The 23,421-nt window shown below is 40.5% G+C and overlaps 2 protein-coding genes across 7 annotated transcripts; both read left to right on the top strand.

Annotated features, from left to right (window-relative positions):
• The first annotated feature begins 1,197 nt into the window (after nucleotides 1-1,197).
• lins1 (lines homolog 1) lies at nucleotides 1,198-5,395 on the top strand. 2 transcript variants are annotated; one of them, XM_029498074.1, is made up of 6 exons: nucleotides 1,198-1,515; nucleotides 2,798-2,887; nucleotides 3,588-3,720; nucleotides 3,923-4,246; nucleotides 4,407-4,513; nucleotides 5,262-5,395. In XM_029498074.1, exons 1-5 carry the CDS (start codon nucleotides 1,207-1,209, stop codon nucleotides 4,445-4,447), a joined length of 897 nt encoding a protein of 298 aa, XP_029353934.1. In that variant the 5' UTR covers nucleotides 1,198-1,206; the 3' UTR covers nucleotides 4,448-4,513; nucleotides 5,262-5,395. The 2 variants fall into 2 exon arrangements, with proteins under 2 accessions (XP_029353934.1, XP_029353933.1); XM_029498073.1 differs by having other exon boundaries at nucleotides 5,259-5,393.
• Nucleotides 5,396-6,222: 827 nt separating this feature from the next.
• cers3a (ceramide synthase 3a) lies at nucleotides 6,223-22,139 on the top strand. Of its 5 annotated transcripts, none has more exons than XM_029498071.1 (11): nucleotides 6,223-6,325; nucleotides 11,296-11,497; nucleotides 12,529-12,646; nucleotides 13,280-13,398; nucleotides 13,495-13,552; nucleotides 13,741-13,791; nucleotides 15,018-15,110; nucleotides 16,417-16,545; nucleotides 17,720-17,826; nucleotides 18,715-18,868; nucleotides 20,238-22,139. In XM_029498071.1, exons 2-11 carry the CDS (start codon nucleotides 11,325-11,327, stop codon nucleotides 20,424-20,426), a joined length of 1,191 nt encoding a protein of 396 aa, XP_029353931.1. In that variant the 5' UTR covers nucleotides 6,223-6,325; nucleotides 11,296-11,324; the 3' UTR covers nucleotides 20,427-22,139. The 5 variants fall into 5 exon arrangements, with proteins under 5 accessions (XP_029353931.1, XP_029353928.1, XP_029353927.1 ...); XM_029498068.1 differs by lacking the exon at nucleotides 6,223-6,325 and adding an exon at nucleotides 6,626-7,158; XM_029498067.1 differs by lacking the exon at nucleotides 6,223-6,325 and adding an exon at nucleotides 9,074-9,335.
• The last annotated feature ends 1,282 nt before the right edge of the window (nucleotides 22,140-23,421 follow it).

Genomic DNA, 23,421 nt, shown 5'->3' on the forward strand with positions numbered 1-23,421 from the left:
ACCCCATCAGTCAAAACAATAGGGCTTCCGGCTACTGTCTTTCAAAATAAAAGCACCAGCAACTCCAAAACATTGAGGTAAAAATTAAATAAATAAACAAATAAAATGTTTGAGGCACCTTTCTTATTTAAAAATGCTGCTGCTGACTTAAAATTTGTGTTCACAATGTATGCAAATTTCCAACTCAATCTTTCAAAAGTAGCCACTGTGTATAGTAAAGTATGAATTGCAATATTAAAACCAATCAAGACAGTCAGCTTCAGTACTTCCAACCAAAACGTTGAATATCTGTTAACAAGTTATTATTTGAAGACAATCAGTTGACATTATACCACTGATGGCCATTATACAAAATAAAGGTGTAAGGCATTTCAGCTTTGGCTTCACTTTTCAAACCAAAAGTCTGTGTCGCTTTTATACACAGACTTTAAAAAAAAAAAAATACTAATATTATACTAATACTAATATATATACTAATACTATACTATACTATACTAATATTGCTGGAAATAAAAGATAAACAAGAAGAAATGGGTAATGAAACATCCTTTGCATCTAGAAAATCAACACTACATCTCACTGGTAAACACTGCTATGGAAGATGGAGACACACCTTTTAGGAAATTGTCATTTTTTATTGCATCTCATCCTCCCTCTACAAACACTCAACATTGAAATCCATTTGTATAATCTATCCTAAATTCACTCCTTCACATCCACAGTGGCTGGGATAGACTCTTCACTTCTATAAGCAAGTATGGACCACAAAGAAATGAGAAGATGGAAATACACAAGAGTTCTGACTAGAATTAAATGTGAATGTTCAGGATAATATAACGAGTGAGAAGTAAAACAGGCTGTTTGAATATAAAGTAGTGTGTAGGCCTGTCAAAAAGTAAATACCCTTTTTAACTTAAAGCTGTCACACTGTAATCATTTAAGTTATTTTACTATTAAGTCATATCACTGTCACACAGATATTACATCATAATAAGCAGCCCTGCCTCGATAAACCCTAAAGTCCTGCTTCACATAGGCCTCATAAAATGGCGCAAAAAGAAATTGATTTAGTTTATTTTGAAGGCTAAAATCGCATTTCCGCTCTCTGTGTTAGTTCTCAGTGACTCGACTCAGCTTCCTCAACCGATTGTTGTCGTGCTGCTTCCGCGTTGGTCACGTGACAGGTGTATACGGAAGAGGAGCACCATGGAGCACACGGCGAGCTGCAGACTGGCGGCCGAGCGCTTTCACGGTCTCACCGACGCGTACAGGTGTTTCCTCGCCGGCTCGTGTCCCCGCCGGAGCGCCGCTGATGCGGCGGGCCTGATATTGTCCGGGGTGCGGGGCCCGATGCCGGCTGAGAGCGGAGAGTGCTGCCGTGAGCTCGGCGTGGAGCTGAGCTGCTGCAGCCTGACTCTGGTGCAGCAGATGAGCTGCCGGCCAACACAAGCCCCGGCCTACTGGACCCAGGTCCTGATGCTGCTGTTTGAACACATGGACCTCATGGCTGTGCTGGTGAGTCCCATACTCACTCCGTTCAGGCTCATAACAGGGGCCGACAGTAACGAAGTAAATTTACCTGAGTACTGTACTTAAGTACAGTTTCTGAGTATGTGTACTTTACTTGAGTATTATTTTTGGGGGATACTTTTACTTTCACTTCACTACATTTGAAGGACAAATATTGTACTTTTGACTCCACTACATTTCTGTTGATGCTCTCGTTACTCGCTAACATTACTCCTTCATTGTTTTTAATTATAATTGTTTTTGTGGCACACCTCCGTGCGTAGTCCAGGTAAATATATGGCCACGATGTATAATTCTCGTCTGCATAGTGAACTCTTTCACCAAATGAACGATCGCTTTCAGTCACTACTTTTGGCGCCGTCACGCAATTAAAACGTGCCCAACTCACGGCTAAACTTTTCTTTTTGTCACTGCATTACGTTAAATGCTTTTGATATTATTGCACTGCACTGTAACTTCTATCTCGTATTTGGTCTTTTTTTATGATATATTTTTTTTATTTGTATATTTTACATTTATTATATTCTCTCTGGAATTTGCCGTTTTTTCCGCGAGCGCAATGCATGGTGGGATACCTTCAGTGATCTACATTTTGAACAAACCAGTATTGAATCAAGGTGAATAACAGAGACAGCAACACAAGGTAACACATAGCAAACCAGCAGAGTCCCCCAGACCCCCCTGGAGTTTGAGACTGTTTATTGTGCCCATATAAAATATGTTTTGTACAGACTAAAGACTAGACCGGACCCAAATCCAGTCCTGGATGTTTCCTGATTCAAATGAGTGACTCCTGATCAGACTTCAGCAGAGTTTGATGACGAGCTGATCATTTGAATCAGATGTGTTGGAGCAGGAAACATCTAAAACCTGCAGGAAAGTACAGAAGCTGGAGACCTCTGGACTGGACCAAACCCCTCCAGAGACTAGAGACTAGACCGGATCCCTCCACAGACCGGTTCTTGTAGGGCCTCTTCATCTGAAGGAATTTTTGAGCTATAAACATGTCAGGAGCAGAATCGCATCAGTGTGTTGTATAATGACAATAAAGCTACTTTCCTTTCCTGTATTTCCTGAGGTATTTTTTTATACTAAGTAATTTTCAAGCAAATACCTTTGTACTTTTACTTAAGTAATATTTTGACTAAGCAACTTTTACTTGTATTGGAGTAATATTTGACAAGAAGTATCTGTACTTTTACTCAAGTAGTGAAGTTGTGTACTCTGTCCACCTCTGATTAATAACTAACTGCGGTTTGGTCCACAGGTCCATCACTTTAACCACGAGGAGCAGGTTGTCTGTCATCTGGCTGCAAAGACTGTATCCACCAATGTTGTGTATCATCTCCACAAGTGTGTGAGTATCCTGCTCAGGTCTAAGCTCTGTTAAATGCTGTAAAAAAAAAAAAAAAGATAAAAATTAATTACAGGTTTTAATTCTTTCACTTTTACTAAGCTGTGGATGTAACAGACAAAAGCAGGAAGAAAGAAAACATATTGCTGAGTTAAATGGTCATAAAAGGTGATGTGACCTCTATCTACGGGTTCTCACTGTGTGGCGTTAGCCTGCTTTCCCTGTATCTTTAAGTCTTCTCCAGGTTCTCCAGTCTGGTTATTCACTCCACCAGTGCACAGCTACTTCCTAGAGAATTATCTGGGACCGTCTCTCATGTCAGCCCTGACAGGCCGTCCTGGCCATCCTGTCGTACCTTTGTTTGAATACTGTACACACATTTTTTAAGTATCTGTTCTTAAGTATTTATTTAAATGTCTAACTTTATTCCACTATATCTCCCTTACCATAATGTATTTACACTGAACAATGTGCACAAGCGCAACATCAAAATTATAGGAGCTGGTCCTTTTCGATAAAAGTAAAATATGTCACAATGTTGTTATGTATTGTTACAACCATAAACACTGTGGTGCTACAGACATAACCAGGTTTACAGATTATTTTCTCCAGAGGTCTAAGAATGTGTTTGGCGCAAGACCCAACAATACTTTGAAGAACTGAACTAGTGTCTTTGTGTATTACACATGCTGTCATTTCCCAGGGAGCAGTGAGTCCCATCTGGCAACAGAAGTGTGTTGAGGCCTTTAACAGCTCTGTCTCTGGTCCTGAGCTGGATTCTTGTCTGTGGTCATTGACTGATGTACTAAAACAGCTTCTTAAAGAGGCTCATCAAGGTAACCCCCCACTTTTTTTCTTTTTTCTTTTTTGGTGTATGAAGGGGAAATCAAACACATGGTTGGAGGTTGTAGGTTTATCAATACTTACATTAATTTGTTGAGTATATTTTCTATTTACAACTTTTCAAACAAATCTAGGATTTTGTTATTGTATTGTGTCCAAATGGCTTATTTTGAGTTGATGTGTTTATCCCATCAGAGATCCTGCAAAGACTTCTGGCAGCTTTTGACTCCAGCCTGTGCACCTTGTGCTCAAACTTTCTCCCTGAGCAAAGGAAGGAGGCTGCACAGGGTTTGGTGGGTTTTACTCAGGGCAGACCCAGGGGCACCACATTCTGCCTCTTCCTGGACCTGCTGGAGGCGCTGACTGCATCCACTTTGATGTGTGACACTGGTCTGAAGAGTCAAAGATTAACCTACCTTCATTCCTCAGCACTCTTAACTACAGTCAGTTGCTCCCCAGAGTACTTTGTAAAGAAACGAGTGCTGCTGCTCCTCAAGAGGGCTGTGCTTCAGAAGGCAGGTGAGGACTGGGCTCTAGGAGACGTGCTGTCCACAGGGCTGAGATATCAACACCTTAGCTCTAATAGCAACATGCTGGCTCAGACTGTGTTAACAACTGTGGCTGATAATTGGTTGCAAAGTCTTCAAGTGGAGTCTGCCTCTTTCTTTGGCGGGACCAGACGCCTCCGAGCGGGTGAGGGTCAAAAAGCAGACTGTGTGATGCTGAGAGCGGTCAGCCTGCTTCTTCTCAAGTCCATGGAGCTTTACACACAAACAGCTCAAGCAGGTGAATGTCCAAACTGAACGCACATTTTATTTATTAGATTCATCTTACTGGGGAAAAGTAAAAAGGCCCTATTTGAACCCTTATTCTGCCGCTGACATGGTGTCTTCCTGGGAGCGGGTGCTGGTTACGGACTGTTGACTGGCAAGAGCGTCTGCCACTGTTGCATTCACAAGACACACAAGAGGCTGCAATAGTTCTACTTAGCGGCTCCATGTCTTAAATGCAGACTGGGGCCTCCACTAATTCACTATCAGAAAATGGCTACCTTTTAATGGAAGAAAGGACATAATGAAGACCATAGTTTACAGCTTTTGGGAGCTCAAAGTAAAGAAATAGTGTTTGATGCTGAAGCCTCAATGTTTTTTTTTAGACTGGTAAGTAATCAGTTGTAAATGATAACACCGGATATGTAGCAATAGCGTGAGTTTACATACAGCTCCTATTTAAGAGCAATGAGTCTGTTGTGCACTTTAAACTCAACTACACTGTGTCAAGACATTTTCATTAAATCACCATTTATTTATTATTTTTCTATTTGTGTGGCACGATATATTACCGGCTTGATAAACTTGAAATGTGAACTGAATTAGAAAAATGTTCTCATGTTTACACACCCAGTTGCCACAGGGCCTCATAAGAGCAATACCTTGACAGTCTGTATAACAGCATTTCAACAGCAGGGAGCAGTCTCTTCACTCAACGTTTGGGTGGCTCTGCTGATAATCCCCTGTTTGCCCTATTACAGCAGAGGTGGACTGTGCCAGAGAAGTTACGAGATGTCTGCAGAGTCTGTGGAGCTTCCTTAGGCGGTGCAGTCCTCAGCTGAGGGAAGTCACTCACCTTTGCTCATGGATTAGTCTGCTGTTCGGAGAACAGGATGATGACATGATGGAAGCAGCCAAGGCCTTGCTTTCCATATTCTTCCATCACAGGTAGAACGTTTGGCTGATGTTTGAATAGACCATTCACTGTAAAGTCACACCATTCAGAATGGTAAATGAAGGCTTTCCAGAAAAATGTTCACTAAATAATAAAATGTCCCACCCACATTCTCCCTGCAGAGTTTCATTTGGGCTGGATGACTTCACAGTGTTGGAGGCAGCCTGCGGGTCTGGCTGCAACCCTCACTGCCATTTTCTGCTTCTGCTTCAGAGCATCTGCTTCAACCATAGCATCCTCCTCGACTTTCTCATCTCCACAGAGACCTGCTTCCTGGAGTACCTAGTGCGTTACCTGAAGTACCTCAGAGCTGACTGGCAGGGTTTCACTGCAGCATGTGAAAGAATCAGCAGGTCAGACTGTCACCTCTCACTCACAGAGTCACTGACTGGATCGATACATTCTGACTGTTTAGTCCAGCCCCCAGCTGTTAACCCACCAGCGGAGAGGATTGGCCTGGTCTCCGGACCTCGCCTTGTAGAATATAATGAAACTGATGAGTCTGATTCAGAGAGCATGGAGATTTCGGAGGATGAACCAGGAATGTCTGCAGGGGAAAGAAGTAGATGTAGATCCGTCAATATGAAACAGGAGACTAGTGGACCACCAGTATTTACCAGACACAGCCACTATGAGTCATCCGACTCAGCAGGATTACAGAGTGAATCCAGCTGCTCAATGGAACAAAGGCCAGTGCCAGAGAATAAGCCGACATCCTGCACTAAGATGGCAGCTGAGTCAGATCAGGAGCCCTGTGAAACTTTATCCAGAGCAGTCCTCTGTCTGTCTGAGCTCAGACAGGTTGTGACAAGGCTGCAGGCGAAGAACCTCTTCCCATATAACCCCTCTTCACTCCTAAAGCTCTTAGCACAGGTACAGTCAATAAAAGATGAAGGTGTTTAACAGATGTATGTTTTGTTTTGTTGTGAAGTGGTGTGAAGGATAACTGTAAGGCCACAGAGGCTTAACCAAGGGTTTGTGCATCTGTTAGTTTTTAGACGTTCAACGTGTGTCCATTCCTTTTTTCCCAGTGAATACAGGATCAACATGCCCAATGAAAAAAACTAGTCAATTAAGAAGTAAGACTTTTTTCATACACATAATACAAATGGTAAAAGTAAAATTGATTATAAATCATCCACAGGAACCAAGGAAACATTGGTATATATCTCAATCATTTACACTGAGGACACATTTGCATATCGGGGAGCGAAAAAAAGAGATGAAAATCTATAATACTGAAACCAAGGAGGTGAGAAAAATCTAAATTAGATTTGATCATGACACCATTGGCAGTCTGAGCAGTCAGGCCTGGTCTTCCTCTGCCGTACTATCCAGAAGCCTAAGGGACAGAGAGGAAACGTCAGGATATCAGCATCAAGCTTGGCGCTCTGCTACCCAGCTCTCTGGCAGGAGTAGCCCCGTGTTAACCAGCTGTCTGAGATTTGCTGCAGCTCATTGCATCCTGGTATGTGTGGCATCCATCATTTTTATGTTTCCATGTTGGTGGATCAGTTGCTCCAAGTCAGACTTAGATGGGGCATCAAATCCCCCAAGATCTGATTCACAGGTACCACTGCTCCAGCAGTACCCGTGCTACCCATCTCCATAGAGCTGATCCCCAAGAAGTTCAGATGGTGCCTGCATCAGGAGAACCAGCATTTCGGAAAGGTGTGAGCAGGGGCAGCCTCTCCTCTCCCATATAGGTGAGCTGCTGAATGTTTGTGTGATGGCACAGGAGCTGAAGCTCTCTATATTCTACTCAGCAAGAGGAGGACAGTTTGTGCCGGAGGTTGAAGGAGCTTACTATTTTTGGCAGTGGTCTTTGTGTTTATGTGTGCGCTTGTTTTTAGTGAAGATGCACAACCTCCTTGTGGGCCCAAAAATTGTTAGCTGAGAAAATATGTGAATTTTGTGTTAGCAATAATTTAGTCCATACTGTGTATGTGATAGGAATTTGAAGGGGAAAAAACTCCTGAAGGACTTTTATGGCTCAGAGTCAAATTCTTCTCGTGAGGCCATTATTTAGGAAGGTGGTTGGTTGGTGTGTTTTTTGTTTGTTTTTGTTTTTTTTTTTTTCCCTTCCGTGCAGCTTGTTGATGATGACAACCAGCAGGTGGTACCAGGATCTTAATGACCCTGTGCCAGAAAGAGGTGACACTCTTCAATCGAACCGTAAAAGTAGTTTTTGTTTTTTTTTTGTTTCATTTTATTTTACTTTCGACTTAATCAAATATTTTATTTTGTATGGTGTAAAATACAATCATTAATAAAAAGACAGACACCACCGGAGGTCATTGCACAGAGAAAACACAGCACATTAAAAAACATTATCTTTCTCTTTCTGGCCATTAAACAGAAGAAGAAAAACAAACCATGAGACCATTTAGTAAAATACCATGAACGGCACAGTAAACTAAGTGATGTAGGAACCTATTAGTCAAATCTGCTACATATCTGGCTGTGCTGAATAATGGATGATGATGGAAAGACTCATTAAAAGCATAACCATCATCCTCTTTAGGTCCTCCAGCAACTGCAGAGGCCTTTGGGGACCCGAAACCGAACCTTATTTTTCCACTTCACATTTGTCTTTCCTTTCATTTCCCACCCATTTATATGCATTCAGGAAATTTGTCTATTAAATGAATAATAAATAAAACAGAAGTTATCAGAGAGGAAGTGAGAGCGAGAGAGACAACCTTTTTGTTTGAAAGTTTAAACTTCCCTAGTTCAGTTTCATCCCAAGAGGAAGTTTCCATGTCCATGTTTTCCATGTGGCCGTCATGTTAATCATTAGTGAGGAGTGTCATCAAAGGGTTCTGTTGTTTTAGCATGTCCTGTACGTTTGTACCAGTACCTTGTTTACTCTGTCAGCACACACCCACCTGAAACCGCATGCAGATGGAGGTGGCTGCAAACCCACTGACCGCAATCAAACCTCGATGTCTACTCAGAATAATCTATAATGAAATTAAATGAATGTTAAAAAAAATATATAAAATTTACGAGGCTGTGAATGCTTAATTGGCTCATTGGCGTAATTGGAATCATTGAAAGGCCTGAAAACAGGCCAGGCCTGCACACATCCACCTGAATCAGGCTGGTCGGTTACTCGATGCTGATCAGTCAGTGCACATTTGCCAAACAACTGCCATTTGTTAGTCAAAACAAAAATAAGGCTGCAGAATGAAAAACTGTTGTCGTCGTGCAACTAAATGGGTTTCCTGTGCTGAGAGGCGTTCTTTCTTACAACCACACGACTCGTAAAGAGAAAGAGGAGGATGCTCTCTGATTGGTTATTTGCATGTTACCGTCAGAACTCAAAGGGTCAGGGCTGTATTGGCAGCAAAAGGGGGACAAACACAATACTACTGTAGGCAGGTGGTCATAATGTTATGGCAGATTGGTACATATAATATATTTATTTTATATCAGCACTTTCACCAGTGCTGACATACAGCACATGCTGAATGTCAGTATATTCATTCTCTTTAAATGCCAGTTTTCCAAAGTCAATATCAGTTTTTTTTTTTGTTCCTGGGAGGTTTGTTTTGTGGGAGAGCTTGCTTTTGTACTTTATCAAGAACACAGTACAAACAGTTATTTGATCCCACGAGGGCAGGTGAGGGTGAAAGAAAGAAATGTGTTGTGACAATCCGTTAGCCTAGCTCTACTTCCTGGAGGGCAGAAAAAAAGCCTTTCCCAGGTAATTGTGGCTGGACTGGGTGTGACGCTAAAGAATGTCAAACAAAGGGAGAGTAGTGGACTGGTTGTCATAGAGGGGGAATAGAGGATTTTACCATCTGTGTGTTCACGGCCAATAGCAAACACAGCAGTGTGGAAATAACACCCCTCACCTGCTCTACCTGACAGCAGAAAGGTAAGCCTGTGTTTTCCTCTGACCTTGGACTGTGCTGGTCGAGCTCTCTGCGTGTTTTCAGCTTGAATGTGAGAGACCAGTCTTTCTGTTCTCAGGAAAGATTATCTCTATTGCTGAGGTTGGCACACCGGTTGCGTTCAGCTCAGAGCTGCTCTGAGGAGATCCTGCAGATAGTAAAGGTCGCTCTTTTGGAATAACGAAATCCCTGTTCTCAGGCTGATCAACACAAAGCTCAGCTGAGATCCAAGCTGTGTGGTCTGCCCACTTGAAATCAAAGGATTTGTGGCTATGATTAGTTCCTGGGCTATAAAGTGTTTTAGGTCTGTTTTGTGTATCAGTTTGACAGTTGCTCTATTGCTGGGTAACCTTTGTAGCCAGCTGCTATGTAATGGTGGAATGACAAGTTGGAAGCAAATCCACTTTGATGCCATTCAATATGTTAAACAAACACCAGCTAATGTTCAAGCCAAGAATGCTATTTTAACAGTCATAAAAATTAGGCCCTTGAGCTTTTTAGCAGTTTTCTCAGAGGTTTTACTATTCTTTATTAGAGAGTTAAATTTTTCGTCTAAGTGAGGCTTCTCATTGTGAACTGTTGTACTTTTATTATTATTTGATAAGTCTACACTTTGTAATTGTGTTAAAGTGCCCAAACCAGCTCTCTGTTGATGTTTTGAGTTGGCTAGAGGGGAAGTCAGACAGAGAACTGGCTGTTCAACATGCAGGCTGAAAATATTTTGTCAGCCACATCAACAAATTCATTCCCAGTGGGTTTTACTGGAAATGCTCGTACAGTATTGTGGCAACAAAAAGGACTTTTTTTGCTTTAGTATTTTTCTAAAAAGAATTGTGTGCCCTGAGACAAAGTGTCAAGAAAGCCTGTGTGCGCAGTGAGAGAAGCAGAAGAAGAGGTTTTGATATCTTTAAGAAAATATAACTGTGCTTTTAAGAAAAATAAGAAAAAGGCCTGAAAGAAAGAAAGAAAGAACAGGTTCAATTAAACCTAGTAGATTTCAGCTAAACTCTCAGAGAAATCAAATGCCAGTGTTGAGACTGTAAGTGTGATAAGTGTAACATCACAAAGGTCCATGTGCCCGGGCGGCCAGTTTTCTGAATAGCGGCCGTTGGCATTTCCCTGTGGACCGAGACCTTTGATAGACCGCATGAAGGTCTACCTTTAGCCTGCATGGACCTCCAGCAGTCAGATTTAAACACAGCAGCAATGACAGTCCTAGAAAAGATTGTTGCTGGACTTTGAGTGTAACATAATTTGGGTCATGCATCAAAATAAACATGAACACCTGTACCTGCTTTGCCATAATAACACATGGCACACACAACACAGATATCCCAAATTGACTTATTCGTTGATTGCTTTGTACTGTGGTGTGTTGCTGGGCTGGAAGCAAGGCTCTCGCTGTCAGTTTAACCCCCCCAATTGGTTCTCTCTCTATCTATGCATTAATGTGTGTGCGTGTGTGTGTGTGTGTGTGAGCTATTGAAATAGGTGTGGAAGCTGATCTTGGGAATAAGGGAGGGGTCACTGGGTCAATATTTGTTAAGGAAATAGACCTTCACACTGAGTGCGGTAATTGTAGCATCAGTGAGTACAGTTGGCTGGTTGTAGCATTGTTGCCTCTTAACCATTTCTGAAGAGAACTTTTTTTATTGAAAGTAACTTGTTAAAGCTGCTCGTTCTGGATGTGTTTCATTTTTGGCATCAGCTCATTTGGTATAGACTTGTGTTTCCTTGAAGAGAACTTGATTCTGACTCAAACTGCTTTGGACATATAGAGGACGTGGACGTGAACGTTGTTGACAAGTTCACTGTGAGAAGGCTGTTTCCTTGAAAAAAGACATTAGCCAGTGTCGTACTCCTGCCCTTTTAAATGTCACTCACAGTTAGCACTCTGTCTGTTTGTATCTACTCAAGGATAACGTGTCCGTGTCATGTTTACAGGACCTGGGTGCTCAGTTGGGGGCAGAGGGATGTTTAACACGGTGTATGAGTGGTTCTGGTGGGACCGAATCTGGCTGCCCGTAAACTTGACATGGGCTGACCTGGAGGACAGGGAGGACCGGGTCTACGCCAAAGCCTCACACCTCTACGTTATTGTCCCCTATGCCTTTGCCTTCTTACTCGTCAGATACCTGTTTGAAAGGTAAGGTCGGCACTGAGTGAACCTGCACCCTCATGTGGTTACACTGACCAGAACATTATCTAATATAGGTCGATCGATCGATAAATAGATACCACTATTTTCAATATCTTTACATGAATCATCAATAATATTAGTATTATTCATTAATTAATATTAGTATTAATATTATTCCATGGAAGCAAGGAGAGAAAAACTAATTTATGGTTGGTCAGTGAAAATAAGAATATAGTCAACCAATATCGATGAAGGAACCTTTTATCCATTTACAGGCACATTGTTTAGGTGGCCGTGACCCGGAAACGGATAAGCGGTTGATGAATGAGTGGATGAATTGTTTAGGTGGCTCGGAGAACCTGGTTAAGTTGAGGGAGGAATATATTTGCCTTAGCTTAATATTTGAAAGTGGTTATGTTGACCTTTTCAATATTTAAACAAATAATAGCTTTCCATCATGCAGAGGTTACCTTCTGGGATTAATAAAGCATTTCTGATTGTGATTCTGAAAAGCACGCTTGGCATAAGAGTTGGAAAGTAGCACTGACGTAAACTTTCAGCACAACACACTAGATTTTTGTAGGTATTTGTTTAAGTAAACAACGTGAAAAGACAAAAACACTTAAATTGTTAAAACTGTAGATTTAGTACAGAAGCTGCTGTGTGTGTGTGTGAGTGTGAGACATCAGGGTTCAATCACGGATACTAGATGTAAGCAGATGTCTGTCCCTGAGCTGCAGTTTTGTGGACCCAGAACTGACAGTTTTAATAGACTTGCCTTTATTTATTCCACCCTGGGTAGCTATTTCACAGCTAAAAGAGCTATAATGTTAGCATAAATACAAAGCATCATATTAGACTAGAGAAACTGAACGCTGGGAAAATAAAATCTGGCTGCACATTGCCAGCAAAGAAGCTGCTCCAGTCTGAATGAACATGTCCCCCGTAGAACATAAATAACATTAATAAGCATTTACATCCCTGCTGACACTGACGCTGTGTGTGTTGTGTCTTAACTTTGTATTTACTTTGTTCAGGTGGGTTGCAACACCACTTGCAGTCTCTTCTGGGATCAGGCAGAGAGTCCATTTGAAGCTGGAGGCCAACCCCATCCTGGAGCGCTACTACACTACTCAGAGTAGAAATCCTGCCCAGGTAAACAAAGAGCAGTCAAGTATCTATCAGTGACCGAGAGCTCTCACTTCAAAAGTAGATATGAAGATCTGCAGGTTGTCTAACTGAGGATCAAACAGTCTGCCTTTTTAACCTCTTGCTTTCATTCTATTGTCTTTTCCCAGCGGTGCATCAGTTAGTCTGTGTTATCTGGTTCAAACATGATTTCAGAACATAACACAGGTCAGATTCTGGACATTTAGTGTTTGGGTTTCCACATTGAGCTTGTCTTATTGAGCTGTAGAATTATTATAATTTTTTTTTTTTTTTTTATTCAACAATTTGTGTGAAATCAAGAAGACACAAGATGTTGGTCGAAAAACTCCCTCCCTCCTTCACACCTAGAATCTATATCTGAGTGGAATATTTCATAAAAGATAATAAAAACTCGAAAGCTATTTATTTATCTGAGCTATAGATCAATATGTTGATTCATGGCAGCACGGCACCATTGTGGTTAGCGCTGCTGCCCCACAATAAGCTGCTTGGTAGTGGTGGCCTCATTCCCTGAATCAGGCCACCACCACCAGAGGGAGCATCTTATATAAGACACATAATTTTGTATGCACATTTTAAACCTTCCGCTGGTTGGAAAACGGCTTGCCTCACTTCCAGGATGACATTGGCGGGCTGTCCAAGAAAAGCAGTTTATCAGAGAGACAAGTCGAACGCTGGTTCAGAAGGAGAAGAAGTCAAGACCGTCCTGGAGTCCTGAAGAAGTTCAGAGAGGCCAGGTCAGTGTGTGTGTGTGTGTGTGTGTGTGTGTTTATCATAATGATGCCTCCCCTCCTCTAAGAGCCACAGTCTATACACATCTCTGCCTCCCACAGCTGGAGGTTTGCCTTCTACCTGGCAGCATTCATTGGAGGAATAGTAGCTCTGTATGATGTGAGTATCTTCCATGATGGAACATGAGCCCATCTCCAAACATAAAGACTGCTTTTAAACTTTTATTTTAAACTTGCTAGCAGCGTGACTTTCAGACCCAATCCTGTCATGACATTCACATTTCAATCAAGCCATCCAAATATAAAAAAACACTGTCTGCTGTCTTTCTGTCTTTCTGCTCTCCGCAGAAAGAATGGTTCTACGACACCCGTGAAGTGTGGACAGGTTTTCCAAAGCAGGTTTGTGTGCTGTTCTTATTCACAGTGATCATCAGATTAAGACTTGAAACCAACTTATTCCTTTGGCCACAACATTGACCTTTGACCTTAAAATGCTGATATAAAATCTCATCTGTGTGTGTGTGTGTGTGTGTGAGAGTGCGTATGCGTGCACATGCGTGCACATGCGTTTTGTGTCCGTCATTGAAATTCTTTTTGGTTTGCTGGTTCCCTTGGGTATCACAGCCTTGCTGTGATGAATCACAGAGTTAGCATGGAGAGCAAGGCACACCAGCGTCACTGTTTTGATGCCCGCAACTAAACAGGAGAGGAGTTTTTCATGCTGAATCAGAGCACTGGATCAAACTGGCTCCTGTGCTCACATACATGGGTAGGGAGCTGACAGTGCACTCCAGGATTTTCTTCTTAATGTGAATTTGAATTTGGATATTTGCAGTTTGAATAATCTGCTTGAAATTCCTATCCACATCTTTGAGCACTTCAAGGTCTGATCATCATGTAGTATATGTCATAAAAGAAAATGGTTAAGACACCGTTTTTGACATTTAGATCTGCTTGGTTGATTCACAACATCAAGTCAAGAAGAAGGGGGGCAAACACAACATTTCCTCATTTGTTTTAATTTTATGGCTGATCTTAGTGCGTCTCTCCAAGGAATGTGATCTACAATCTAAAAGCATACACAGTTTGCTTCAGTCTGGATAAAGAGTTCATTTTCTCTATTTGTTTCAGAGACAGCTTCAGTTACGCAGTAAAGACATTTAGGTGCATTGTGTTGTTTACTGTCATCACCACCACATGGAGACACAACGCACCTCCTCTGATCAAGTCTTCTGTCATTTAACAAACCCTTCTCCTCCCTATTGTCTGAGGGAAGTTGAAAACATTTACATCTTCCGAATTACAGATGTGTTATTTCCATCAGGTTACATTACAAACCTGGTTATTTCCAACAGACCTGGAATAAAAACGTTAAGATGCCTTTCAGTGCATAGGATCCCACGGCTTTATTATCAGGATGAAGTTGCTTTTGAGAAGTGAAATTCAGTGGGAGGGGGCATCTCAGAGCGAACAACAGACTCTTCTACAGTTCCTTCCCTCCAGCTGATGGTCAGGACAAAGAGTGCTGCCGAAGGGGAGAAGCCCTCTGTGTGACTGAGGGTTTGCTGGAGCTTCATGTTACACAACGTTTGTGTCACTGGCTCTGTTTCTCTGTCTGTCACCAGTCCATGCTGCCGTCTCAGTACTGGTATTACATCTTGGAGATGAGCTTCTACGGCTCTCTTCTCTTCAGCATTACCTTTGATGTCAAGAGAAAGGTAAGAAATACCTACATAACTTACACCAAAAATCTGTAACCAGCTGATTTAAAAACGGCAGAAGACAAGACGCCTTTATTGTCACTCACTGTGATGATTTAATAAAATTGTGGTAGTTCTTTAACATTTTAAAAATAACATACATGCTTATTCCCATTCATACACATAATACTATATATTGATTATATACTCATGCAGTAGATATAAAATAATAATAATCTTCCACAGGTATAAAATATTTAATGTCTCACTGATCATAATATTGTATGAAGAGATAAACTGCACAGATTAACAATAGATGAGCTCCCTCTCTATCCCTCCATCTCTATTTTTAAATCTGGGCTGTAAAAGACCTTGTCGATTTGTGAACCACCTCCTTTGGTCTGACTATTGACTTTCATGGTTTTTCCATCAGTCCTTCCTACCAGAGTCATGGTGGCGACATCAAAATGGATAATGGGGATATCGCATCTAATTTATTATTTATTCTGACTGAATCTTGGTGATCCCGGACAGCTATTCTTTATTCCATTAATAAAAAAAGCTTAATTTTGAAAGATGATCAGCTCACCTTCACTGAGCACATTGCATCTGTCACTCACACAAACAAAAGACCAAAGGCCCCAATGGCCTTGCATTGGTTGATGTGGAGCTACTGTGGACAAAAGTAGAAAAAATGGTGTAAAAATTACAAACAATAATGCATCACAAAAAAAAGTTAGGAAAGTCCTTCTCTCTTCAACTATCACTTAAGACCTGCTTGTTCTGAGGATAATAACTAAGCTGCTCTCTAAGTCTTCTTCCATCTTTCTGCCAAATCCGTGACAACTAAGGAACCTATGAACTTATGTGTTACTACCCCTCCCCTCATATCTACCTGCACCTGCTAATGTGCAATGTGTCGAGGGACCTATTGTTAAATATCCTGCTTGATTTGGTCTGGTATGGACTAAATGTCTTCTATGTGTTTCTTTTAAAAAGTGTCTTCCTAATAAATACACACACTTTCCTATTCATTTGAATGAGAAAGTGTGTCCAAACCTTTGACTGGTCGTGTACATGTATTTACTGCTACAAAAAAATTGGGCTGTGTCCTGCTGGATTAGGTCATTTGAGGAAACATCTTCAGTAATTAATGTCCTTTGAACTGTCTCCTCACACCATTATCAGGACAAACAACTTTTGCCCACCACCACCAGCATAATGTCAGCAGTTGGAGTTGTAATGTGAGTGAGACTAACAATGTGGTAAAAACTGGTGTTCATGTGAACTGACAGAATTATTTTTTTTTTTTTTCCTCCTCCAGGATTTTAGGGAACAAATCATCCACCACCTGGCAACACTAGTCCTCTTGTCATTTTCCTGGTGTGCCAACTACATTCGTATAGGGACACTGGTCATGCTCGTCCATGATGCCTCTGATGTTTTACTGGAGGTCAGTAACAGCCTCTCATGGGTTAAGACAGCTTTATAGCCTGAGAGCAGGGTGACAGTGGATAAGTACAGCACTGCAACATAAGAAAAACAACAACAAAACAACAACAAAAAAAAAAAACATGTAAAAGGACCAAACAAAAAATAACCACACAAAATATTTTCATAAAATTGGAAATACGTGATTTACAAATACAGACACAACAGAAGTGTTTCAAGTAGTCACCATGAAGACCGAGTCCTAATGATAGTGGCCTAGGTTGAATCAAAAAGAAGCAGACTAAAACAAATGTAATAAAAGAAATGTGATGAACCTCGTTTGAACATAAACCTTGAGTATTTGAAATTGATAATGTTTTGTCAAGGTCATTGCTTTTTTGCTGCTTTTTATTTTTTTTCTTAAGTTACAGCGTGTTGAACTCTCAGGGCCACCGTAGATAAACGTGGCAAACCTTTGATCATATTCACTATCACCTTTTTCACATTTTCTTCAACAACATCAGAGTTGGAAATGTACAGGAAGAGATCCAAAGACAACTGGTATAACTTAAATCTTCCTTTAGTGGTGTCTGGTTTGTTACCATGTTTTAAAAACAAGCCAACTGAGATGCCAGGGCTGTTCAGTACAGTCTACATTAACAGTATGAGTAACCCTGAGTGATAGCATATGTTAATTTGTATATTTCTCTTTCTCTATTCACATCACCGCCACATAATTATCATAGTAATTAATGTTGACAGTCATAGTATCATTAGGAGACATGGTAGCTTGACTATAAATGAGTATTGTCTATCGATTTATTTGATAAATAACCATCTAACTACACCAAAGATCGTGTGAGCAATATGTTAAATCCAGTAGTGGACCAGTAGATACAAGTGTCTTTGAGCATGATAAAAGACTGCTATAAACATAATGTATTATAATTATCATGAGTCCGCACAACAAAAGGGACTCGCCCCTGTGTCCTTTTTTTCACATACGCTTTTATTAATTTGTTCAAAGTTTGTAGAGTTGCAGAATCACTTTTTGTAATTCACACTCATTTTGGGAGTTCTGCCAGTGGAAACATAACATCATGATGCCATGAAGGAGGCAGGCTGCAATCAGTTCAGAGCAGCTCTGTGTTTCTCAGTGTAGCTGATTAACTGAACATTTCTTTCTTTTCTTTTAGTCTGCAAAACTCTTCAACTACGCCAAGCGGGAGAAAGCCTGCAAAGTTCTTTTTGTCCTGTTTGCCGTCGTGTTTATGGTGACACGACTGATCATCTTTCCATTTTGGTAAGCTATTAAACTGAATTCTGTTTAACTGAATTTAAAGATACAAATGCTACAAATGTTAAACAACCATATGTTTTATAGAATATTCCAGTTTCCTCCTTATTCTGTAGGATTTAAAGTCTAATTTGGATGCTTGTATTCAGACTTGCAAGCTGAGAACTGCGCTTGTGTTGCTGATCGCACACACACATCATCACTGCTTTTAAAGCTCAGTGGACACTTTTAATGAACAACAAAATGAATTTGAAGTCGAAGTTCTGTGTTTTGACAGATGTTTATGAGCTGAGTAAAAGTGGAATAACAATAAAACAAATAATATCAGATTCATTCTGTAGTTGGTGTTACTGCAGTCACTGGCACTGCTGGCAGAAACACTTATATTTATGCTGGGTCTTGTGAAAAGATGAAAACAATGCTGCTTTGCTCAAATATCGTTCATCACAGCACAAATTTTATGATCCCTACTACTGAGCTTTATTGCTACATTACTGGTGGCATTTCAAAATACAACGTTAATAAAGTACAGTGGTTGGTTTACAAGGTGTGCCCTGCCAGAACAAATTCAGTCTGATCCAACAGTGTGAAGGTTATAATGTCCAGTTTGTGTTGAACCTGTTTAAAAGAGGTGTTGAATCAGCTTTATGGTCATTGTTGGAGGGGATTTTATTGTGTTATGTATATTGTGTAAATGTTTCCAGCCTTTGTGTGTCCTGGTTAATGTGAATGAGGTCAACAAAAATGACCATACTCATACATGAATCAGTCAAACATGCTGCAAATTATAGCACGATACAATATTATGAAAACAATACAATTAAACACACCTTTTAATCTGGTTACTGTAGATATAAGGGGCTTTGACTTGTGTCTGTTATGCCCGTGTTTCAGGCTGATCTACTGTACCTGGGTTTACCCCATCCAGCACTACCCTGCCTTCTTTGGCTACTACTTCTTCAACGTGATGCTGGTGGTCCTCCTCTGTCTGCACGTTTTCTGGGCCTACCTCATCCTCTGCATGATCAGGAAATTCATCTTTGGCACTGTAAGTCCACTCAGAATGGATGTTTTTTTTTTTTATTTATAAATCCCTGTGTGATGGGCGTGGTCTAGTAAGGATGTTGAGACATCATGAGACAGAAGCTCAGTTCAACTGAATAGACACTGAGACATCACATCATCTAAATCTAGTTTACTCGAACCTGTAGACTCATACTTCACACCAAATCTGTGTACTTATTTCAGGTTAACACAAAATCATCTATATAAAAGTTTACTTTTATTCATACATTTCATGAGTTGAAATATTGGTGGTTACATTTTTTTTCTAAATACACAAAATCAAGATTTTTTTGCATTTTGTTGGCAAATTGTTTAAATAGCCATCCTTCACTAAGATCCTCCATCCACATGACATATGGGACATATCATGACAGATTATGCAGCATCACTGCTTCACAGACGAGTCCAGACCTGGTCACAGCAAAAGGCAAGTTGAAAATGTGCAGTTTTATCACACAACCCAATGCCTCCATTGCTACCAAGTTCTGGGTGCACAGCCCACTCACACTGCCTTTTCTCTATACATCTGCATGTGTTCCCTTCCTCCCGCTGTCCAAGGACATGCAGCTTTAGGTTGATTGGTGGCTCTAAATTGCATGTAGGCCATGAGTTTAAGTGTGAATGTCAGAACTGGGATTGTCCTGATCGATTCCACTAAAAGGTGATGATGCACCGCATTAAAAAAAATGGGCCTCACATCTCTAACTTAGGGGAGGTCAGATCCCCATCTCAGAGATAAAACTGAGCATTTACGCGGTGGCCTTTTATTGTGACACATCAGTGGAGGGATGGTGCTGTGTTATGTTAATCAGTGTCTTGATATGCAACACTAGTAGGAGAGCTCATTGACAGATTTAAACACCGTCATGAATAACTGTCGGGAGGAAGAAGCTTTTTGTGTCAGTTAGAAAAATGTAAAAGCTCTTTTATTTGAATTGGTAAAAAATGTAAGCACAAACTAAAGTGCAGTAAATGCTGGCGTGACTGTTGTGACGAGAAAATCTGCTAGCTGTGTTTTCAGGAGGCAGTCTGTTAGTTACACTCACTGTGTAACTATGAGACACTTCAGACTGACACTCACTTTATCAAATTCAACCGAGTATGAAGAAATGTGTTCAAATTATGCTGTGAACAAAAAAACTGTATAACAAAGCATTGGAAATTAATAATTAAAGTAAGATATCGGGAATCCAGCTCATTGTTCTATGCTGCTTTCACAGAGACGTTTTGTTTTCTCTTCCTCCTCCGCTGGCTCCACCAGTTCATGGTTGTGTATGCACAAAGCCCTCATTGCTCTCTTTGACCAGCTTCCCCTCATATCTACTTTTTCCTTTTTATTCCTTACATCACAGCTGACCAGAGATGAGAGAAGTGACAATGAGGAGGAGGAGGAAGACGAGAAGAGCACAACAGAAGATGAAGGTGTGGAGCAGTACAAGCTCAGTAATGGACTGGCAGTTGATGGGAAGGAGGACAAGAACGGCTGCTTTGGCTGTTTGTCTCCACCAGAGAACATCTACCGGTCGAAGACCGTGTACTGACATAATTTATTCCTTCAGATGCCGGAACATCACCAAATATAAATAACCTGTGCGCAGGGTGAGAGACCTAAAAAGATGGGGGGGCTCTCTTCTCCTCACTTCACTCCACAACCAAGCAGCTCAATCGATCCAGAAGAAAGAAAACTAAATACAATCGCCACATATATTTAGTGCTCAGTTGTCTGTGATGTGGCCTATGGAAGTTGCTTTACCTCATTATTTAATTAATCAAGGGCTAATGACTTTTATATCAGACCATCTTATAAATATGGGAGATGAAAAGGACTTACATCCTGTCAGGGTGTCTGAAGTAAGTAAAGGGACAGTAGTTCCTTTTCTTAAAGAACTAATATCTGTGTATATAATATCACTCACAGGATATTATTCAGCTGCTCATCTACACTGTGGACATGGACTTTGGCTCTCAGAAGTCAAGTTATTGCTGACAATCTGTAAACCAGACTGTACTGAAGTCTTTGGGAAAAAATCCCAACTTCTCACTAGCTCATTAGCTCATTAAAAGTTTTCCCAATGAGTTTATGGGCTCAGTCTTTAGTTTCAATTCAATACGATTTTTTCTTCTTCTTTTTTTTTTTTTTATTGAGAGGAAACCAGACCATGAAGCAGTGTATGGATTAGGACACGGCTACTTTGTGACCAACAGACTGTACCACAAAACCAGGATACAGAGCAGCTCAGATCCACCATTTTGTCATTCATGGATTATCACATGGGAATCAAACACTGCTCTGCTGTGTCATTCCTGTGTTTCGTTGACCCACCCGTCCACCTCAACCTCTCCTTTCTTGCTGTATAAGCCACAGGACTGCTCACCACTCCTGTCATCATGGCCACTAGATGTCCTAACTATGATGCCATAGTAAGCTGCCTGCAGACGAACTGTGGCTGTCTCTGACAGGCATCGTGATGAGTGTGATCCCATTGCAAACTGAAATCATTGTAGAAAGGTGTATGGTCATCTGGTGGGATGTAGATTACGGAGCCCTTCAAATGTGTGATTCATGTATTTCACCTTCTGAACCCCTGCTGTGATAAATAGGGAGGGCTGTACTATTTTTAACTAGCTGTACCTAATAAACTGCATGTTGTATAGCTGAGTTATCAAAATATAACATAGGATGTTGTAATTTAAAGCATCATTGTTTATCAGCTCATCATTCTTTTGGGTGTAAAATGTCAATTGATTAAAAAAAAAAAGGCCACCTGAAGCAATGAATTTTAATGTAATCTTCCTCTGAGTTGTGATGCAGCCAATTTCAAATCACTAATGAAAAGTACAAAGGCCTTCAATATATAACTTCATCAGTTTAGAGTAGTTTTATAGGTTAACCAGTGAGAAGGATCAGGGAGTGTGAGTTCTGTTGATGCTTTTGGAAAGTACACCCACGAACCAACTCCCTCAAGCATAGCACTGTTACACCAAAAAACAGCTTTAGTCTTCAACACTAATGTGTAACTGTTTTTGGGGTAATTTATAAATGTAATTATATAAAATTAATATTAATAAAGTAGACATTTACTAGAATTATTTGTTAGTTTCAACTAAACTGGAGAAACTAAGAGTAGACCAGACTAGACGGTTTATTTATGATGTGATAGCACAGAGTGAAATTGTTGCTGTTGTGGTTTCATCACAAGTAACTGTGTATTTTTTATGCTACACCAATAACAATATGAGGAAATCTAAACAGATCCCTGATTGCATTTATTTTATTCTGAGTGATTCATTGGTCTTGGTAATCACATGAACAGCTTTATATGCAATTCTCATGTTTTCCACAAGATGGTGTTCATCTCCCTGGTGTCGAGTCCTGGAGCAGCTTCAGACTGCCAACCACATCTGCAAGTGGTTACTGAAAACTGTTTCTGCTTGAACTGAGTGCAATTAGAAGAATACATATCTGAAAATAAGTCATAACATAGATATTGTTTTGGACAAATGTGCCATAAACTTGCAGGCATATGAGAGATACCTTATAATCACCCCACACTTTTTAAAATTATGATGGTAGCAGAGGCAAACTATGCATGTAATAAGGTAATTTAATGAGCTATGAATACAGCTGAAAAGATCACTAACAAGCCCAATGGTACAGTACATGCTTGTGTAAGGGGCTGTGCAACTAATTACTTTTTCACCTCCATAAAGCTGAGGGAGTTAAAATAACAAAGCAGCAGAGACCGTAATATAATAAACTACATAGTTTTTCTCCCTGGTTAGTTTACGCTCCAAAAACACTGGATTCTATTTTCTGTTCTTTCAATTATGCATCCATTCCTGATTCCTCAAGAAAATTATCTCTGCATATCTTGGTAACACACAGCAACACTGAAAAGCTGGGTAGTTCTAACCATTATTAGTAAAGTGATCTTAGTATGAAACTTGTTCCCAATAATAGGTTCGTTGAGGGTTTCTTTTTATTCCCAGTTCCAGCACTTGAAAGGAAAAGTAGGGTATAACATTAGGCAGTTGAAGATTTGAGTCAATAGAAAATTGCCAAAAAATGATTTTAGCCACCTTATAAATGATCAGCTCTGTCGTCATTTAAAAAAAACGCCATGATCATCATTTTTGCTTTCATTCGAGCTGTATCTAATTCTTTTGGAACATTTTACTAATGTTTTTGTATATTGCTTATTTTTGTTCATTTTTTTTATCACTGTTAGTCTTTAAATGTCTTTAAAAATGTCTGTATAATTTAAGCATTATTATTAGTAGTATTAGCAGTGTGATTGTTGTTATCATTAGTGCCCTGCTCTCTGTCCAGTAACACACGTGGGGAGTTCCTGTCTGCTGGAAGAGAAGCCAGGCTGCTACTGTTGAGGGACATTCATTGAAGGTACAGAAACTCGACCTGACCCCGGAAACAAACCCACGACCTTCCTGCTGTGAGGCTACAGGACTAACCACTATGCTGCACAAAAAAAACCCAACACTTTTTTCTCAATCATTTAGACGCTTACGTATGTTTGT

The sequence above is a fragment of the Echeneis naucrates genome, chromosome 3 (genome assembly GCF_900963305.1).
Source record: "Echeneis naucrates chromosome 3, fEcheNa1.1, whole genome shotgun sequence".
Taxonomy (NCBI): Eukaryota; Metazoa; Chordata; class Actinopteri; order Carangiformes; family Echeneidae; genus Echeneis; species Echeneis naucrates.